At 37.8% G+C, this 20,000-nt stretch overlaps 3 protein-coding genes across 6 annotated transcripts in view; 2 read left to right on the top strand and 1 right to left on the bottom strand.

Moving 5' to 3' along the window:
- Positions 1-6,650, top strand: part of LOC138007401 (nucleoporin Nup37-like) — a 14,827-nt gene extending 8,177 nt beyond the window's left edge. For both annotated transcript variants that reach the window (XM_068854284.1, XM_068854283.1), the window contains exons 5-8: positions 278-459; positions 2,272-2,322; positions 2,681-2,765; positions 3,682-6,650. In XM_068854284.1, coding sequence (XP_068710385.1) covers positions 278-459; positions 2,272-2,322; positions 2,681-2,765; positions 3,682-3,795 — 432 coding nt within the window. In that variant the 3' untranslated portion in view covers positions 3,796-6,650. The remainder of the gene's footprint in view (positions 1-277; positions 460-2,271; positions 2,323-2,680; positions 2,766-3,681) is intronic.
- Positions 6,069-12,957, bottom strand: LOC138007400 (ELAV-like protein 1-B). 2 transcript variants are annotated; one of them, XM_068854282.1, is made up of 3 exons: positions 12,854-12,927; positions 10,238-10,298; positions 6,069-9,112 (listed from the first exon to the last, which is right to left on the bottom strand). In XM_068854282.1, the coding sequence occupies exon 3, from the start codon at positions 8,990-8,992 to the stop codon at positions 7,970-7,972; it is 1,023 nt and encodes a 340-aa protein (XP_068710383.1). In that variant the 5' UTR covers positions 8,993-9,112; positions 10,238-10,298; positions 12,854-12,927; the 3' UTR covers positions 6,069-7,969. The 2 variants fall into 2 exon arrangements, with proteins under 2 accessions (XP_068710383.1, XP_068710382.1); XM_068854281.1 differs by lacking the exon at positions 10,238-10,298 and having other exon boundaries at positions 12,854-12,957.
- Positions 12,958-12,981: 24 nt separating this feature from the next.
- Positions 12,982-20,000, top strand: part of LOC138007399 (germ cell-less protein-like 1) — a 20,205-nt gene continuing 13,186 nt past the window's right edge. Inside the window, exons 1-5 of one of the 2 annotated variants that reach the window (XM_068854279.1) lie at positions 12,982-13,208; positions 13,391-13,476; positions 18,337-18,374; positions 18,604-18,700; positions 19,459-19,556. In XM_068854279.1, coding sequence (XP_068710380.1) covers positions 13,087-13,208; positions 13,391-13,476; positions 18,337-18,374; positions 18,604-18,700; positions 19,459-19,556 — 441 coding nt within the window. In that variant the 5' untranslated portion in view covers positions 12,982-13,086. Of the gene's footprint in view, positions 13,209-13,390; positions 13,477-18,293; positions 18,375-18,603; positions 18,701-19,458; positions 19,557-20,000 lie in introns of those variants that run through there. The other variant, XM_068854280.1, reaches the window with a different exon arrangement.

Genomic DNA, 20,000 nt, shown 5'->3' with positions numbered 1-20,000 from the left:
TAATTTTGATATCCAGCGTGAGATGTCCGTTTAAGTGACCCAACATTTGCTACCTGTTTCTAGCAATAAAGATAAATGTAAGGCTAAGGGTTAGCATTATTTTTGGTGATGGTGGGAAATGCAGCTGAGCAAGAGTAGTGTTCAAAGCTGGACAATTTATTGAGCGAACTGTCACTTTTTATAGACAGCTGAAAAATTCGGGTACTGCGAAAAAAGTTAAGCTATAGGGATCAGGTTTCAAAGTTGTAACCAGCATTTCACAAATCATTATTTGCAGCTCATGGTGGCACAGAAGAATGGCCTCATCAGATTTTACGATCTGCTAAGTCAACAGCCCATCTTGTCCCTCAGCACAGGGCAAGTGCCTCTGATGTCTGCTGACTGGTGCTCCAGCAATGACTTGCTAGTTGGTGCAGTAGCAAGGGATGACTGGATCATATGGGATATGTCAAAGTCAAGGTATGATGCTCTTTAATACACATGTTAATAGATCACAGTTGTTGTTCTGGCTACTGTACAATTGTAAAGTTCTCCCTAGGGTGTTTATTAAATTCTTATTATTTTGGTACTTTGGGAAGGGGGTTAAATACTAGAGAGAGGTAGACCTTTATTACAGTCAAGTGCTTATTAGGCAAGTCTTGCCATCTCTTCTCCATAGGCATATAAATAACTAGACGCTCCATGAGCGTAAACTGGGTTGCCTGTGGTACATGATACACAAAAACAGAAGACACTGAGTTGGGTGGTATTGAACTGCAGTGTTCCAGTTGATTTTTTCAAAGTGGGGGCTCATGTAGACCATTTGAGGGGTCACCCAGACGTTGTGCCAGCAGTGGCCCTTTGGCTCGCACATTCACACGTTTAATTATTTTGTAACATCCTGTCCCATTTTGAGGTCTCTTACTTTTTTAAGCTTAAACAGGCAAGGTAACTTTGATCACAGGCGGCCGCTGAAATTGATTCACTTTTGATTATTAATTTTGTTTATTTGTGCAGCCAAAAGTACAATAGAAAAACTGAATGTAGCAAAAATCTCCCAAATCCTTTTTGCTGATGAAAAAGAAGTGTGTGAAAAAGAAATTGATGCAAACTTAATGTCTGCCTTGTTTATCACCAGTTGTCTTGTTTATCGAATTGACGTTCCATTCTTGAGCTCCATAAGGGTATATAGATCTTGTTTAAAGATCCGTTCAAACGCCATTCGTGTTACAATGACTTTGACACCATTGCAGGTTGATTATTTAAATATTCTACTGTGCTCACTGGATAAAATCTACACATTTCTACTACCCCCTGAAACCTACCAAGGATATGGGAAGACTTTACCCCCAAAGAATAATACTTAGCAGGGGAGTGACAGGAAATATCTATTTCACAACTTTTCCATTTTCCAACACAGGAAAAAAAGAAAAAGGCAAAATTCCACTCAGATTCTGACTGGATTGCCATATGGCAACCTAGTAAATTATTACAAGTCAACTCATGACTACAGGTGTAGTTTAATTAGGTTGGACAATGTCATGCAAACATTGATAGTATAGTAGCAATATGCAAAATTACTAGTCTAAGACTAAGAGTAAAGTAAAGTCACAACCTTAACTTTTGTGGTGTTATTTAATATCCAACAGTTTAGAAATGGTTAGATACTAGGTATTAATTTTTATTGAGAGTAGGGTTTATCCTGAAATGATGAGTTGACATTACAGAGTCTATTAGATACCTGGCATTTATTTGAGAGCACCCTTTAAAGTCAGGGGTTTCAATAACTTTTGAAGTAGATGCCTGACCTAATCAATGTAAGCAGCGGTCACTCTTTTACAAGGGTTTGAGTTAAAATCAAGACAGAGTAGCCTGCAGTGAAAGGCAAATTTCTGACAAACAGATGGCAGTATACCGCTGGTGACTGGCTTCTAGTGAAACCCCTCAGAGAGTGCAACTGCATATCAGTAGCAGTTCATTGCCCCTATAATAGGATTACTAGTATCACACTTGTAAGGTAGAATTTTGCCAAGCCAGATTGTGCAGACTCCATTCAGATTTCTTTCAAACTTAATTTCCTGTGTAGTGAATAATAAAAGTACCTCAGTCTATAGCTAGTGTCTGTTAGGGCCCTTTGCTTTTGGTATTTGTTCATGTTTTATTATTTGCAAAACCATGCATTTCTGAGAGCCATTTGCTGTGATCCAGATTGTCAGTTGCATTGGCAGTCCTCAATTTAATTAATGCATCCAACTGTCCTAAGGATTCTGTGCAATGTGTTTTTTCCCCTAGTTTACCTGAGGTCATTGAACAAGCTCATCCTGATGGAGTCTGTAAATTTAGGTGATGCATTCTTTTATGTAATAATATTTAGCAAAAGTGTGTACCAGTAATATTTTTCATGTTGTACTACTAGTGGATGCAATAATAATTTCATTTGCCATGGTTAACTTTAAATTCATTATATCAAGTCTAAATAATTATACTATCTGCATCATGTTTATTGTTAGTTGCACATTAGAAAATGATTGTGTTATAACTAGTTTCAATCCTGAGTGTCTCAGACATACAGATTATACTCTAACGCAAGACAATTTTAGTCATCATTTGGGCCACTTCAGGGATGAGTTAACATCCCTCTTTTTGAAAAGCCCTTTACAAACATTATTTTGTGTTTGCTTTGTGATACTTTTTACTATAGGTGGTCAAATGTACATGACAATCTTTTTGCCACAACTGGACGTCCAGGGAACCATGTCAACATTTATCACATGGAGCATCATAAAGTTAGTTATTTTGCAATTTGAAAGCCAGATTACTGATAACGATGTACATGTAAAGCTTTGGCACAGGGTTTTTTGAGTAATGGTTGGCAACTGCTTTGACATTAATAATTATTTTGTACATGGTGATCATTAACCAAAATAATTTGGTGAAATGTTAATGGGGTGAACCCAAACCCACTTGAAGTCTTCTTCGTATTGCTATCACCTGCTCAGAAATGCCCTTACTTCGAGTCAACAAAAGAAGTTGTTGGAAACATCGATGAGAAGGTTACCCTCAAGCCATGGGCTATTTTCTGATTATCTTTTGTATTTTACTGTTTAATAAAAACATTTGCTCTAAAATGCTGGCCAGAGATCAGAGGGGACGAGATGCCTGAACTTCATACCCGTCCAGTAACTACTTCATTGTAAATGAAAGAATTTGACATGCTACAGATGTGGGTTTTTATAGGAGTTTATATTTTTATCTCATTATCATAAGACTACCATTTTCTAATCAGTCAGATAAGAAAAAATTACTCAATATTGTACATGTACTGTAAATGCATTGCATAATGAGCTAAGCTCTGAAAATTTGAATGTGATATTCTAGATACATAAAATCTCTGAGTAGTGATGCTTTGAAAATTCGAATTTTGCTAAGAATGTATGGGTATCGGTTTTTGATGGCTGACTTGTTATCAAAGCTATTAAAAAGGCTTAACATTGGAAATTTAACTAAGTTTAACAAGTTTGCTTACCTTTTAAAGTCATTTTGTAAATAGCATACCTTCTGTGAGCAAATTCGTATGTTAATGGAACAAAGTGTAAACAATGACATCCGCAAAAATTCCCTTATATTATATGGTCAAAAAATTAGTTACAATTATAATAAATCCAAGTGACAAAAGGTGGCTGCCTCTGTTCATCTTGACAGATACCAGTTTCATGTCAAATGCCAACTGGAGGTGGACTAACATGGCATCCTTCCTTACCAGTATGCGCATCAGGTGGAGGGAACAAGGTACACTTATGGTTTTTGGAAGTGTAGCAAGAAATGAAAGTCAACACTTCAAGATAGCAAACAAGTTTCATACCAGTGGCTTCAGCCAAACCCCCCTCCTCCCTCACTGATATGGCAGTACAGCATTTAAGAATGTTTTGCAAGGGACAGAAAATTTTTTGTAGACCAACTCTTTACTACCTACAATACGCTTAACAAAAATGTCAATTCTAATTAGACGAAAGCAGTATTACTATTCCAATCAATCAATCAACTTTATTTAAAATGCGGTAAATGGCTTATTTAGCAAGCTGGTTTTCAGACACGCTGTACATGTGTAAGAATAAATTTACAAGGTTAGGTATAAATGTTAAAACGACTAATAAACTAGGGATAACTTTGCACTAAAAATTATTTAACAATCATATATAAATTCCTATAGATTCTCATCAAACGTAACTAATCTAGTTTCTATGTCGAGGAAATTTAAAAACAATAGTAATAATTAGTAACAATCGGAATTTACTAGTATACCGGTATAATGATATGAAACAAGCCACATAAAAATGTGCCCTAGCAATGTAAAATGTGTGCTAGGATATCGCATGTTTAAAGCTCGCAAGATCCTTTATCTCACATATTTAATTTGACAGCTGGTTCCAAGCCATTGCACCTCGAAAAGGGAAAGAACGTTTAAGAAATTCATTTTAAGTCGCGGTAACTGGTGGTAATAGTTTGAACCCCTCAAGTTATAACTGTGAACTTCAGAGGTTCTATGAAAATGCTCCTGAATATACGTCGAACAATTATTATTATTGAATACTTTAAGCATGATCATCGTAATTAACAAGTGCCTTTTCTCTCTTTCTCCTAAGTTAGACCACTCTAGAGAATTTAGTACCGTTGATGATCGAATAGAGTAATCAGCCCTAGTAAGAATCCGTGCAGCTCTATTTTGTAACTTTTGTAATTTGTCAGCACGTGTTTTGGAGCAGTCTCTCCCTACAACATCACAATAATCGAAGTTAAGGTTGTACAAGTGAATAGTAAAATAATTGTCTTAAGAGTCTCTTGTTTGTCATTTAGTTTTCTCACTAAATACAGCATTCTCAAGCCATTCGAGACTTCAGATGAAATATGTTTGATCTGATCATTTCAGGTTAGCATTTCATCAATATGATCCCCAATAACTTAGCAGAAGGTTTATGTTCAATTGGCCTATCATCCATCTTTAAATTCACAATTTAGCTTTTGTTATGTTTTGCTGAGAACCAATAGTCATATAACTAGTTTTGGAAGTATTGCAAATTGTGGATATATCATGAGCCATAGTTACATGTATATACGTATCATCAGCAAACATTTCAGGTGTTGTATGTTGTAGACATTTAGGGAAATTGTTTGGCCCAAATATACATGTAGAACCAAAGGGAATGCCACATGATATACACATTGTTCTGTGGATAAGACTCCATTTACGTACTAAGATCTTTGTGTTCCATCAATCAAATATGATTTAAGCAAATGAAGAGCATTGCCATTGACCCCGTAACAAGAAACTTTACATAGTAAGATTTTATGGTCTACAGTGTCAAAGGCTTTCTTTAAGTCTATGAAGACACTTCCATTTAGTTTACCAGCATCCACGTTGGTAAGCCAAAGGTTTACTGCACTTATCAAAGCTGTACAGGTTGAATGATTTGGTCTAAATCCAGATTCCGAGTTCGTCAAAAGATTTCCTGCTTGGAAATACTCTAACAGTTGAGTATGCTATGCATGAGCCTTTCCATAATTTTTTACATGGAAGGTAGAATAGAAATCGGTGTATAGTTGCTTGGAATATTTCTTTCATTGGACTTAAAAATAGGATGTACTTTTGCCTTTTTCCAATCATCAGGAAAAATATTCCAGTCTCCAACACTTGACAGAGTCTGATTCAGCTTTCGTAATACTTGAAAGTCTAACTGAGTACAATAAAATTAACTTTTTTTTTTTTTTAAATGTGCAACTTAAAAATGTGGTCTTAGCATTTTTTGCTCAGGAGACACTTTTGAAATTGCATTTTTTCCTTGAACACCAGAAACTATTGGTTTTTTGGGGGGGGGACAGCTTAACATGTCAGTTCAGTGAATAATAGACCACTTTCAATATTTACAATTCAGTTTAAAACAAACGTGATTTAGAGGCTCTGGGACTTGGGGAATAAAATGAGGATTTGTACGAGTTTTGTCCTCAGAGGCTCGGGGAGACATCTTTTGTCTAAGACTGATTTAGCACTGATCTGACAAGGCTAGAAAAAAAAAGAAAAGAAACAAAACATCTTTTATTTATAGTGAAATTTATTTAACACCTTCCTGATAGACACTTTACAGGTAACATCCACAAGTATTTGTCTACACTCACAGACACAAATTATCAAAGAGTTCAGCCTCAAAAATTTGGTTTTGAAAGGTGACTCCTAACGCCACTGCAGCAACTCTTTTGTAAAACTCCATTTTAACATACAATCATGAAGAGTACTTCTAAGTCAAAAATAGACTTGACCCATCTACAAAATGAGGACAACATGTTAAGTAATTGGGTCGAATGGTAATAATGTAATGAGCGTCCCTAAATGTTGTTATAGTTCATTAATTTTGCTGTTAGCATTCAAGACATCTGTTACAAACTGACAGTCTGTTTTTGAACATACAATTGTACATTAAGTTATTAAAAAAAAAATGTGACTTTAATTCTCAATTCTGGTGAAATGGAAAAGCGCTTATACTGGAAATATCTTAAGGGGTTCTTAGGTGAGAATTCAGCTCTAACAGGTTTTGATAATATGCATGAGAAAGTTTGCTTGGCAGAACTGTATCCTGTATAGACAATGCTTGATGCTCCTCTGATTTGAAGAAAATAATTAAATGTAGCCTGAAAAGTTACAATAATATTCAAAGTGGTCTTTGGATTGCAACTTTTGAAAAAAAATTGAGATACATTATTGTATGGCAAGCAATTCTCAAGCCAAATGGAGCACTCTGATTGCCTGGTTTTTGGTCGGGATTTTACTGTACAGACCATTACCATGGAAGACGGTCTGTTTCTGTATTTTTACTCTCTCCCAGGAAATTCAAGTTAAGCAAAAGAGAAAAAGTTTTTAAAACGTGGAATTTAGTTTGTTCACACAACAGTACAATCATTATTGTAGCAAGCAGAATTATTTAAATTAGATGATCAAAGATGACAAACATTCACCAAGCAGAGAAGTGTCCAATCGCTCATATAATAAACAACTTACATTGTACTAACATCACTTGCTCGGTACCCTACTGGGCCCGGTTGTTCGAAAGCCGATTAACTTAATCCATGATTAGCATAAACTTTGGTTTAATTTTTCAACTTTTTGGTGAAAGTTTCTTTTGCTTATTTTTCTTTTTCAAGATTGACCTCTTCTAATGTAAAGTTTTGCCGAATATCAGCGTTGAAGAGCATTATTTTGGGAGTGGAGTAATTAACTCCTTGGTATTTTTAATAAGGGATTAGCGTTAATCAGCTTTCGAACAACCGGGCCATGGGGAATATTGGCCCTAGGGCATTTTTGTACAGACTGGGCCAATAATCCCCAGTATGGCCCTAATGCTCAGTCTGTAGAGGTTTATCAAATTTCTTCAAACCAGAGTAGCATGACTGCTTTGCAATACAAACTTTAACTTCAGTATCCAATAATAGATTCTAATCTTATTAGATTACTGTTACTTGCAGCTGTTATCAGTGGCATCAGGAGTGTTGCACTGCTTTATTACATGGACTTGAGTTGCTTATGTAACTGATAATCAGTTGTAAAATGGAAAAAAAACTTTTGCACAACAACGCATCCTTCAAAAATCAAATGCATGATCTCTTAAGTGGGACTGTATGTTGGTGCTTTCTGTTCTTCAATGCAAATAAAAGTTATTAACATTAATGTTTGTGCACTGTAGCTGGCAAAACTCCACAAGAACCCTGTATGTACACATGTATTGTCTCTAATAACACTGGCAGTAGTTGGCAGTACAGCCAATGACTGTGGTGATACCGACATTTTGCTCAATAAAGTATTTGCGAAAATGTGCTGAGGATTTCATTGTATGCCATTGCCTTAATGAAAATCCCCCCAACTACAGCAGCTAAATTAATTAATCTTTGTGTCAAATGTCAGTTGCCCAGATCCTGTACTTAACTTGTGTTCAATGGTTTTCACCTAGCTATATGTCATCTTGGGAGTCTTAAGCTTAACTTGCAGGGGATATGTATCATATGTGTACCCATTTAATGCTCGAATAGCATCCTGTGCTTGCTGCAATGCAGCCATAGTAACAAAGCAAAATCCTTTGGACTGCCCCTTTTCATAATCCCACATGACATTTACCTTTGTTACTTCACCATATGGTGCAAAGAGTTTATAAACTGAAGCTTGCGTTGCACTTGCTCCAATGTTGTAAACGAACAGGGTATAGCCTCCACTAGTTTCAGAAGACATCTGGTTGAAGCCTGATGGTGGAGGAATTTGGGGGCCCCCAAACATTGGGTTAAATCGATTGGCACGACGATTCATGAGTGCTTGTCCCATAGGACCAATTGCACCTTGGTGATACTGTTGCTCACCAAGATTAAAACTTGGCCGCTCAGGAACACCAGCTGGGCTGGCGGCTCCAGGGGACTTCAGTTTACTAATGCCCTCATCGGCAAAACGAACATACATTACCTCTGAGCACCCAGCAGGAATGGTATTATTTATGGCATTTATGGCGGTTTCAGCTTCAGATTTCAGGTCATAAAGAATAAACCCAACACCCTTCGAGCACCCTGACATTGGCTCTGTGAGTACCTTGCTATTAATAATGTTACCATAAGGTTTAAAGAGTTCCCTGAGTTCCTCAGATGTCCATGATCTTGGTATATTACGTATGTACAAGTTTGCTCCCTTACTCCTTTCCCCTCCTTTCCTTGACAAAGCCACCTTAATGAACTTGTTTTCAAGTTGGTGACCATTGAGGGTATCAATAGCCAACTGAGCATGCTCAGGCGTAAAATAATCCACGAACCCAAAACCATAGCTGTATCCAGTTGACTTGTGTCGACAAATTTTGCATGATTTGGTTGGGCCAATCGACTGAAAGAGAGCCCTGAAGTCTGCATCACTCAAACTCTGTGGCAAGTAGTTGATTATCAAGTTGGTGTTGTTTTCAGTCGCATCACTATGAGGGACTCCTGCTTCTGCCATAGTAGAAATAAATTTTAAGCAAGGGATACAAATATTTTGGTTTCCTTGGCCTGCTAGAGGTGCCTTAGGAAAGCTGCACAAAAAGGATTTCTGGGACGTTTGGCTTTACTTTATTAAATTCTGAATAAAAAAAAAAAGGAAAAGAAAATAAGATCTAACACAATACACTGCTGAAAAAACTGCAAAACTTCACCAACACCTGTGATGGTAAACAACCACCTTGCAAAAACAAAAGCAAAGGCTTACTGCGCTTTTCAATAACATGCGGACTCTACAATTCAAAGCTCAATTTTTGCTACCGTCAATCAAATGTTCGGTGGCTCCTCCCAGCTTCCGACTATGTTGACTGAACTGGGCTCAACGATGTGATTTGATTACTGCGCGCTCAACAGTAGTCGGAAGCTTCGGAGCCGCCGAACATTTGATTGACGGTAGCGAAAAACGCATTTATCGGTTGACCATTTGAATTTAAGAGTTCGGATGTTATTGAAAGGCGCAGTAACCAGTATTTACACAAGCACCGGTACATGACTGTGTCGAGATGTCAAGCAGCCGGACAAGATTTTGAAAATACTCAGCATCTGGCAGTTCGATTACTTCTCTATTTTGTGCCAATGTTCATGATATAAATTATCCTATTATTACAATGCTATCTTTGTTTGGACCTTGAAGAAGTTGTCAATAGGCCATTTCCGAGTTGATGTCTGTCTCCTCTTTAAAGGGAGTCTAAGTGCAAAGTTTTTGTGATGGTAATTCATTCTACTTTAAATATGAATGAAAACTTATTTACTTAAGAAAAACTTCGCACTTAGACTCGCTTTGAAGTGGAGGCAGACATGAACTCGGAAATGGCCTATTACAGACGTCAACCTGTTGAATCCATTTCTGTGACTGCTCAAGGCACTCTGTGCACATCTCGTCATCATCACTCACTTCAATAACCACTCCATCAACGACTTGAGCTATTGGCTTCCAATTTTAAACAAGTTTATCTGATATACATGTAGGTACTTGTCACAATAATTATTGAATGCTACAGGGAACAGTTTTAAAACAAGGTTAAATACTGTTTATCATCACTATTTCAAAGAGGTACTTTTTAAACATGCCAGGCAATTAGTGATTTGAAAACCATGGCCACTTGCTGGTCATTTAGACACTTCCTAAAGTAAATTTGCATTTTTCACTTTCTTCAATCAACCAATAAAGATCTTTATTTATAATTATGTCTAGGCATTCTAGTACCTTATGGCATTTACTTGGGAAACATTCAGGCTAGACCACAACACTGGAGGAACTGCTTGCCCTGTTGTTATGGAATAGAGTGTGGGATCTTTTTAACGTGCCGCAGTTTCTGGACGACGATTGTAACAAGGGGCCCACAGTTTATAGTTCTTATCCAAGAAGACTTGAAAGTCTAACCATTTGTGGATATTATAGAAATTAAAAAGCCAGCACTTTCTCCACCCTGCCAGCAGATTCTTTCTTTACTGAATACAAAAGAAAGGACTCTGCAGAAATCGTGTCTAGTCTTTACTGAGTATAGACCACTTTCATAAATGGCGCCCACTTTTACATTCTTTTGTATTTACAGCAATTACATTGTAGACCTACTACCCTCATTTTGAAACACATATTCTTTTGAAAATTTCTCGTCGTAGCGAGGCAAGAAAGACTCATTAGCATTAAAACAAAAGAACATTTTATTTGGCCGCCATTATGAAAGAGGTCTATGTGCAAGCCATTTCTTGGAGACAGTTTCAAACCCAGGCCAAGTCCCGATCACACTCCTCCTTGATTTTGGTACTGAAGGCTAGATTTTGACCTTCCCCTTGTGATGTGTGGGCTGCCTAAACCAGTTTGACCAGAGTGACTAGCCCAGAAACTTGAGCTGCGGCAACTTAAAAGACTTGACACAATTTCTGCAGAGCCTCTCTTGCTCGCCCTCTTTGCGCCAGTTTTGGAGACGCTCTGTCAAAAGGTGCACTTTCTCCTCAAAAAATTATTATTTTAAGACCCTAAGTGTTGGCCCGGCTGGAGTCAAACTCGCAACATCCCCCTCGCTATTCTGATGCTCAACCAAGTACTGAGCTAGCTTCCTTAGGGCTTTGTCACACGTTTCTCCCCCACAAAGGTCTGCTGAAATGAGAAACACATTCCTTTTCCTTTGTTCATTTGGATCAGCTGGAGATCACATGGACATTTTGTAAGTTACAGCATCATTTAATGAAAACCCAATCAGGGTGATAAATTATGTTGCTTTGTAACAATATATCAACAGTTCCAACTCCTTGCTTCAGGTGTGGAAGAAACTCCAAAAAAGTTGTCAGAAACGAATTTTTTTTGTTGTCGTTGTTGTTTTTCTTTTTGTAGTTTTTCAGTAATTCCTGAGTGCTAGTGTTTGAGAAACGTTCAGCAGATGAAGCATACTTAATTGAATGTGCTTGTTTGTATGCATCTACATACAAATGTTACAAGCAATTGATTGGTTTTGAGAAAAGTTAAAACAAAGGAGGAGATAAAGGAATACTGCAAAAGTCCATGTATAAGCTGCACCCATACATAAGTCGCACCCCCAATTTGGAAGCTTGAATTTTGAAAAACAAGGACAAGCAAGTACAGTTTCAAAACACTGACACAGTGATTGTTATTAGCTTTCACATCAATTAAGTCTTCAGATAGCAAAATTTCACATGTCATACCTTTATCTTGTGAGTTTATGACAAAAAAACTTAAGATGCTCTCTCGATGCAATTATTTTCTACAAAAATATTAGAAGGCGATTGAAACGATACACACACGTGCTTCATAGCCAAGCTTTGAAATGTGGAGAGGAGTCTGGGCATCAATGAAACAGCCGGCCATTTCTTGTGAGTACTCCTGAATATCTGGGTATTTTCCCACAGGTAGCAAATAACTTTGTGGAGGAATGAGATTGCCTGTAGATTGGTGTTCAGTTGTTCAAGTAAAGTGAAAATGAATCACTTGCTCCTTCAGGAGCCATCGCTCATGTTTTTTCAGTGTAATCTTGAAAAGTTTTTAAGAATATTAATTAGGCCTTAGAAAACTCCAACCTCAGATGTTTCCGTAGATAAGCCGTGCCCCCGATTTTTTACTTGAATTTTGAGAAAAAAGGTGCGGCTCATACATGAACTTAGAAAGAAAGGAGAAAGGAGAAGAAGAAAGCAGCAGTCAGAACGAAACAGTTACGCCAAGGTACCACTGACAAGGACACCAATATTGTAAACATTATCTCCTCGATTAAACATTCAACAGTGCAGCAATGATCTGCAGCAAAATTATTGAAATTCAAACGATATCCTACCACTTCTACAATGTACTTTTAATTTTAACACATAAAATGACAAAAACTATGGAGAAGGTAGTCTTGTCCAGACTGTTGATTGGCCTCTCAAAAGTTTCTCAAGGTTCAAAGTACACTTCCAGGATTTGGAAGTGTGCTGTGATTGGTCTACAGAAAAAGTCCGTCGTTTCAGAAAGCGTTCGTGGGCAAGGAATTCGAGACAAAGCCTTAAAGACATCTCTGTGGGAGTCGAGTACTGAGCCAAGGGGTTGACGGTTTTTTATTTGGATAAGACGCAAATATTAAGCTAAGAGAAGTGAAACCTAATTCTTTACTTTGGTGAGCTGATAAGGGTCTACCCTGAATGAAGAGGTTGTAGTTTTCATTTCGTTTGTAAACCCTCATTTCATTCCCAGTGTACCAATTAAGTACCATTAGGCTTCTGCAGCAGCCATAATTGTTTGGGAGTGAAAATTACGCATTTCAAACGAGTTTTAAAAAACCCTTGAGGCTGAAAACAACTTTAAATTACATATTATTGTTACAAGACACCTTACCTTTCTTTCAAATGCTTTTCGTTGGTCAAAAGTCAACCAATTGTTAGGGCTTTTCACGACACACATGGGAAAAAACAAAATGGCGTACAACTGCGACCTATTATTTCCCAGATGTCTTAGCGATAATTAGGTGCGAAAAGACTCCTGGGATAGTAAACAATGAAGGTTTCTCCAAAACGTTAAACGTTTGTGGAGATGCGTGAATATTTGATCTTTGCGGCAAATTTCAGACTATGGGCTCCACAATAACATATTTGGGCACTTCGGTAGGTGGAAAAAGGAAATATTCTGAGTGCGAATGTTGTGACAATGAGGATAGGACGGACGAGGACGCAGTGGTTGATGTCGTCAAGAGGTACTGTAAAGCTCGAGTGACTCTTCAAAGGACTAAAAGGCTTCTGCTTAGAGAATTTTTCAAATCGAGAGTCATTGAAAGCTTTAATTTCCCCAAACCTTATGTTTAGCTGCTTTATTAATGCATCGGAGGAGTATGGGGTCCTGCTTTCGTCTTACATGTTGATTGTTCGTTTTTGTAAGGAAGAGGTTAAAGAACACTTGTGACTACATTTATCAGACACTCTTTCTGGATGGCGAGGGGAGTGATGTAACAATACATGCACTTGGTAAGTGTCATGGCATTTGATTTCTGTTCTTCACGCTAGGGTTAGATGAGAACTCGCCAAGTGTCTGAAAGTTACAGATGTGACGAATTTAATAATTGGTTTCTTATAAAGGTAATTAAGGGTGATGAATAGACTATCATTTTCACTTACTCCAGTGGTAATTACATTAATTTTATTCTCTTTGGTTGTTTATTGTATTAATAACAATAATAAGACTTCAGACCAATAACTTGTCTTAACACCACATACAGGTTAATTGCATCTGTTATAAATGTTGAACTTGTTAAATTGGAATCTACAGTATTGCTCTAAAGTAAGTTATCACCTCTTATTGTGTTTCCTGTGCGATGCAAATTGCATTGCGCACTGCGCGATTCCTGTTGTGTGCGATGCGATTCGTGTAGTGCGAGAGTACTGGCCAAAGTGCAAATTTCTGATGTAAATTAAGAACTACTAAATGTGTTACACAAAATCGATCAATTTCACGCATAAATTATCTCTCTGCAGTTGCGAGAATTAGCTTAGACGATTTTTGAGTTATTAAATTGTATGGGAATCTACGTCAAACTTAAAACCAATAGTAGTCTTTGTTCTTTAGTTTAAGGTGGCTGAACACAGTTTAAATTGATACCTATTTTTCATTTACCTTTTTCTCTAAAACCCTTGATCCTTTGGTCGCCAAAAGTGGTAGCAAGCAAGTCAACAACACGAACTTCGGTTTTTTGATAGTTAAGCTGACGTATATGCCGTTTCCATGGCATCATGAATAAATATAAACAGGCCTTTAAAATCGGTTTTGTTCATTTGCAGAAGACCTGGTCGTTACATTTTCTTTATAATTTACATGCAAAAAGCTTGTAACGATGCTCACAAGTTAACACTATTTTAATAGTAATTTGGCAGAGAGATCTTTAATTATCCCTTGTTGAAGGTTCACTGGAATATCTAAAATTTCCTCTGTTAAAGTTCAATTTTTTTCTGATACTCCAGTTACTTATTTCCTAAAGTATTCTCGTGCCAAATTTTTCTTAAATTCTAACGAGTGGTTCGCGAGAAATAGGCATATTTCCTTGAAAGCTATTCTGCATTCAATCGCAATTTTTAAACTTACTAAGCACGCGCTGTATTTAATAACTGGGTCCTTCGATAACAAAGCAAAATCTGCGAATTGCTCAGTTCTTTGCATCGTTACCTTTTCTAACATACATTTCTGATAAAAGACTAACACCATCAAAACACTTTGTTCAATTATGGAGAAAAATAGTACAGATAGCGGAAGCATTGAGCAAATACAATGAATGCTGTATTGAAGCCATGTTAATCCTTTTTTTTTGCAATCCTTGCACACGCGCTGCATTGCATTAGCAAGAGCATGCACGAAAACTGTGTTCAGCCACCTTGAGTAGGTTTAATGCAAAGGTAGGAAAAAAACAACAAAAAAAAAAAAGACAAAGGCAAAAAAACAAAAAAAAAAAAACAAAAAAAAGAAAAGGCTTTAATCTTACCAATGGACACTCTCAGATCACACAAAAATACGTAAGATAAGCACTTTTTTTCTCTTGCTTGCAGAATTTTGTTCCAAAATATTTAATTGGGAGATCTGATAAAAATCGGGAGAGCGGGAGGCAACACCTCAAATCGGGAGGGTTGGAATGTCTGCGAAGGTACTAGAAATAGTATGTACCAACTGAAAGATTGCGCGGCTTTTAACAGTGGATCACATGTAACAATCAAACATTTATACTGATCAATCCCCTCCCACCGTCCTTCCTCTTCATCTACAAACTCACTACACTCCCCTTTTTGTGGAATGCCCTAAACATCATCAACCTCTTCCTCATCTTCACATCCATCACACTCAGTTCCCAATCACTTTGAACAATCCAAAATTCCTGCACTGTACATGTACCTCACAACACCTATAGCCCATGCATTTAAATATCACCCTAATCAAATTCCCACCATACCACCTTTACCTCACCATCAGTTGGCCTCTCCTCAAATATTCCTGCTTGACCTTCTCCTTCCTCTCCTTCTGCATAATTTCGGCCCCTTCCAACACCCAAGTACTTCTACCTAATAGTATTCTTGTCATCCTCACCCATCACCTGAGCATCCAGCACAATTCCAGCCTTCACAACGAAAGGTCACTCCCCTCTTCTGCACCAACACAGCACACTTATCCAACCCAAATGCCATCCCTATGTTCCATGAGAAACACACGCAACATTGATCAAACTCTCCGGCTCCTCTTGACTTGAGGCCTTGCATACAGCTTCACCTCATCCATAAATAACAAATGGTTGATCAACCTCTGATCCTTCCCTAGTTTGTACCCAATGTTCTCCCTTTTCAGCAACATGGTGAGAGGAATCATTGCAAGAACAAAATAACAGTGGAGACAAGGAGTCCCCGTGGAATACATGTATCCCATGTTTTATCCTGGCCCACTTCACCCAGCACTTCCCCATTTTATGTCAACACAGTTTTCCAGTCGCTCATACTGCCACACAACAAACCCTTCACATTGTCATGCACCTTCACTGTTTCCAACATTTCAACAATCCTTGAATGTGGCACCATATAATAGGCCTTCCGATAATCTATCCACCTCATTGCCAAACACCTTTTCTTCCCCCATCTATCTATCTGTTTCGGCGTACCTGCACTGATTAATGAGTCTATTCATTCCAGTCTGGGACGCAAGATCCTGCCTCGAAAGGCCAGTGTCACTCTTTGGTTGGTCAATGAGTGTTGTTGCTGGGTGCCTCTTTGAGTGTCTGCCATGTTTTGGTTTGCAAAGAAGAAGTTCTTCAACAGTGGCCACTAAACTGCAGCCGACACATGTATCTGGAGACTTGTTGAAATTGGAGGCAGATCCCCGGCCCGTGGAGCTCCTCATTAGATATATGATCTCTCCAGCTTACGTTTAGAGCAGCACCTAGCAGCCTTGTGTAGCAACCATCAAGTTTTTTCTAAAGCAGTGGTCAATGTCTAACTCTCCGACCTGTGCAATAGAACGGATTAAACTGAAGCTCTGAAGGCTGGTTTTCACTAGCAATAGAGTCGGAGTCAGAGTTGTAATTAGAAGCACAGAGCGATACGATGTAGTAAAAATCAAACTGTTAGAGTCGGAGGCAGAATACCGACTCTGTTTATGAATCTGTCACTTACAATCCAGTGAAAACTGCATTGTCAGTTTTGGTTCCAAGCATTGTGATTGGTTGGTTCTTCCACTTGTACTTTCGACTCCAACAATGTAGTTTTCACTGGATCATAAGTGACACAGTCATAAGTGGAGTCAGAAGAAAATGGGAACATTCTGATTCTTCCTACTCCGATTCTGTCAAGCTTATGACTATGCTTACGAAACTCCGATCTTTGATTATCACTAGCAGGGCAGGAAACTTGGGCCGTCCGAACGTCTGGGTTCGGACTTTTCCGTTTGGACAAGGAAAAACGTGATCCCAGTTGTCTGAATGGACGACTGAGTTGTAGAGGTCCAACTTAAAAAAAGTCAAGAAACTATACTTACCTGTTTTAATTGGTAATTAATAACCTAAGTGCTCTAAAAAATAAGTAACGGTAGCTCTTACAGAAAGTAAAATAAAATGTCATTTTGTTTACGTTGTGTGTTTGATTTCGTCGTGCGAGGTGCCGCCATTAAATTCTATGTGAGTCCTGCTGTACAACATAATAGCAGGCTCACGATATCGCACGTGCTTGTCAGTCACGTTTCAGCGAGTTTGAGCGCTTTTCTTCAAGCGTCATGTCTTTGTCTCAGTCGACACTTACTAGCTTTTTAAAGAGGTCAGCACCGGAAACACATGATGCAGATGATGGTACCAGCAATGATGTTCATTCCAAAAAGAAAAAAAGCAAAGATAACAAGAAAAAGTATGAAACAAAGCCATAAGAAAGTTTCAACCAGCGTAGCAGAAAGAGTTCGATTGGGTTGAATTCTACGAGCTAAAATGAAATATGAAGTTTATATAGTACCCTTTAGTATTGTTGTGGTTGTCTATTTTTGGACAAGTAGTTTTGTGGTTCGGACAAGCAAAATACACATTGTACTTGTCCCAAGGGACAAGTGAATTGAAAAGAAAGTTTCTTGCCCTGTCACTAGGTCATAAGCTTCTAACTTACAACTCTGACTATGATTCCGACTCCATCACTAGTGAAAACCAGCCGCAAAGAAACATTCCTCAGATCTCTGCTGAGATTTGATTTCCATACCACTTTTAGTTTGCTCATTCAAGGTCTTTCTTTGTTTGATCTATCCAGGAGCCTAGGTACTTGAGATCGTCCACTTGTCTCAAAACTTTGAATTGTCTAAGGTAGTGACGTCACCCTGTTGTCAGAGGTTATACGCCGTGAACTCCGTCTTGCTACTGTTTATGTGAAGACCAGCTTCTGTGGCAGCAGTTTCAACTCACTCTTAGACTAGTTAAAATTGATCCAAGTTATCTGAAATCAATGCAATATCATCAGCAAATTGGTGTCAGTGATCATAACTGCTGGAAATCTATGAGTTCTTCTCTCAGTCTGTGTGAATCCAAGGTCTTCATAGCCTTCTTCCCTTAAGCCTCCCTTATTACCATCTTATCTATCAACAAGTGATCCTTCATACTGCGTGACCTCTTCCCACACCCCTTTTGCTCATTGTGGAAACAACCTATTACCCTGCGAATGTTGATACAGCTGCTCCGCCAATATCCTCGAGAGTAGCTTCCACATCATTGGCAAACTTGCATTATTGGTCGGTAGTTAAATTTGGTTACAAAACTATCGTTTTTGGTTGTCATTGATTGTTCCAGATCTGGTTGTTTGACCACAATGATGTTGTGTAAACAATTGCAGGGAGAGATTGGAGGCTTCACAGAGTATATATGTGCCAGGTACTTACTGTTCTTGTCATACTAAAAAGATGACAGATTTACTGTACATCCTAGAAGGAACTTCTGCAGTACCTTCAGAGGATCTGTTATAATTATTGACATTTTTGTTTGCAAAATTTTGTTTTGTTTAATAAATTTTTTGGTGACATTAAAATGAACAGTAAACCATGAGTTATGTTTTCAAGCAGATTGGATGATCGGAATGCAACATTTTCTCTTTTTGTTTTAGTCAGCATATTTTCAAAGCATGTTTAATGGATCTTGGAAAGAATCAAATGAAGATCTTATCACTCTTGAGATTCCTGATGAAAATATTGATGTTGAAGGTAAGAGACATCTATTATAACTTTGATCATGTGTTTCAGAGTGACAATTCACAGTCATAAAAAGACATCGCATTATTAACTGATTGTGTGATGGGTGAACAGAAATGCTTTGAATCCTATTGCATCTTTCAACTTACATGTACATCTGTAAACCAAAACAAAACACTGTTCAAGTTAATTGAATGTATTGAACAATAGTTTTTTTGCCACCATTAATCACAGATCAAAAAGTCACATCATCTTACAAAAATTAATTGCGATTGGTGTCTGGGTTCAACCCACTTTTCTGGGTCGTGTCGTAACCTCATTGAGTGGGCTTCAGGGTTGGCCAAGAGAACAGTAGAACAATCAACAAAGATAACAATTGATTTAGCACAGAAATCAATAGGAAGTACAACACTATACAGCCAATGAAATATAGTGTTCAACTGGAGGTACAAGCCTACCCATTTTTTTTCCTAATGGTAGAATCAAGTATATTCCATTTTAAGTCTGTAAAGTAAGGTATTGAAGTGAAAAAACATCCATGGTACAACTTACAGACTACGTAAGATGTTCAACTGTTCATAGTTCATGTGTGTTCCTCCAGAACACAATAACACTCAAACTTGGTTATTTTTATTATTATTATCATTATTTTTATTATTGTTGTTGTTGTTGCTGTTGTTGTTTATAATTACCCCTGGTATTATTATCAGTGACTGAAAGTTTCTAATGCAGCTGTAGAGTACCCTTTATCCCTTTTGATCTTTTGGTAGCTCTCAATACAGCATTTGGTTCCCTGTACTGTGATGTGGTCACAGTGACTCCAGCAAAGGTTGTACCTCTTCTTGCAGCAGCAAGTTTGCTTCGATTGGTAAGCATTGATAAATAAAATGTAAGCAAGAGATCTGTGTGAGAACTTACCAGGGTGAACCTTACTGGATACAGAATGAGTATTCTGTACAAGTAGTAATTTTAGATACAGAACAATGAATTCTGACTTATAAATTTAATCTGTTTCAAATCATACATGTACGTCCGATGAAGTCATTCAACATCTGATTAAATAATTATGGTTGCTGAGAAGGATTTGGACAGGATGCTTCCACTGTTGTTGATTCAACCTGACTGTTTTTTTCAACAAGAGGCTATGGGTAGCCTGCACTCTGTTCAAAGGATTTTTAGCCGATTTCTCTTTAAGTTCACGATATATCTGAATCATCGTTTGTTTTTCAATGTTACAATATCTTGCTAAATATTCACTTCAATGTCTAAAGTCCACATTCCACAACCCAACCACAAGGTTGAATGCGGTCGT

This window comes from Montipora foliosa, chromosome 6, assembly GCF_036669935.1.
Source record: "Montipora foliosa isolate CH-2021 chromosome 6, ASM3666993v2, whole genome shotgun sequence".
NCBI lineage: Eukaryota > Metazoa > Cnidaria > Anthozoa > Scleractinia > Acroporidae > Montipora > Montipora foliosa.
This window is presented reverse-complemented; position numbering and strand designations above follow the sequence as displayed.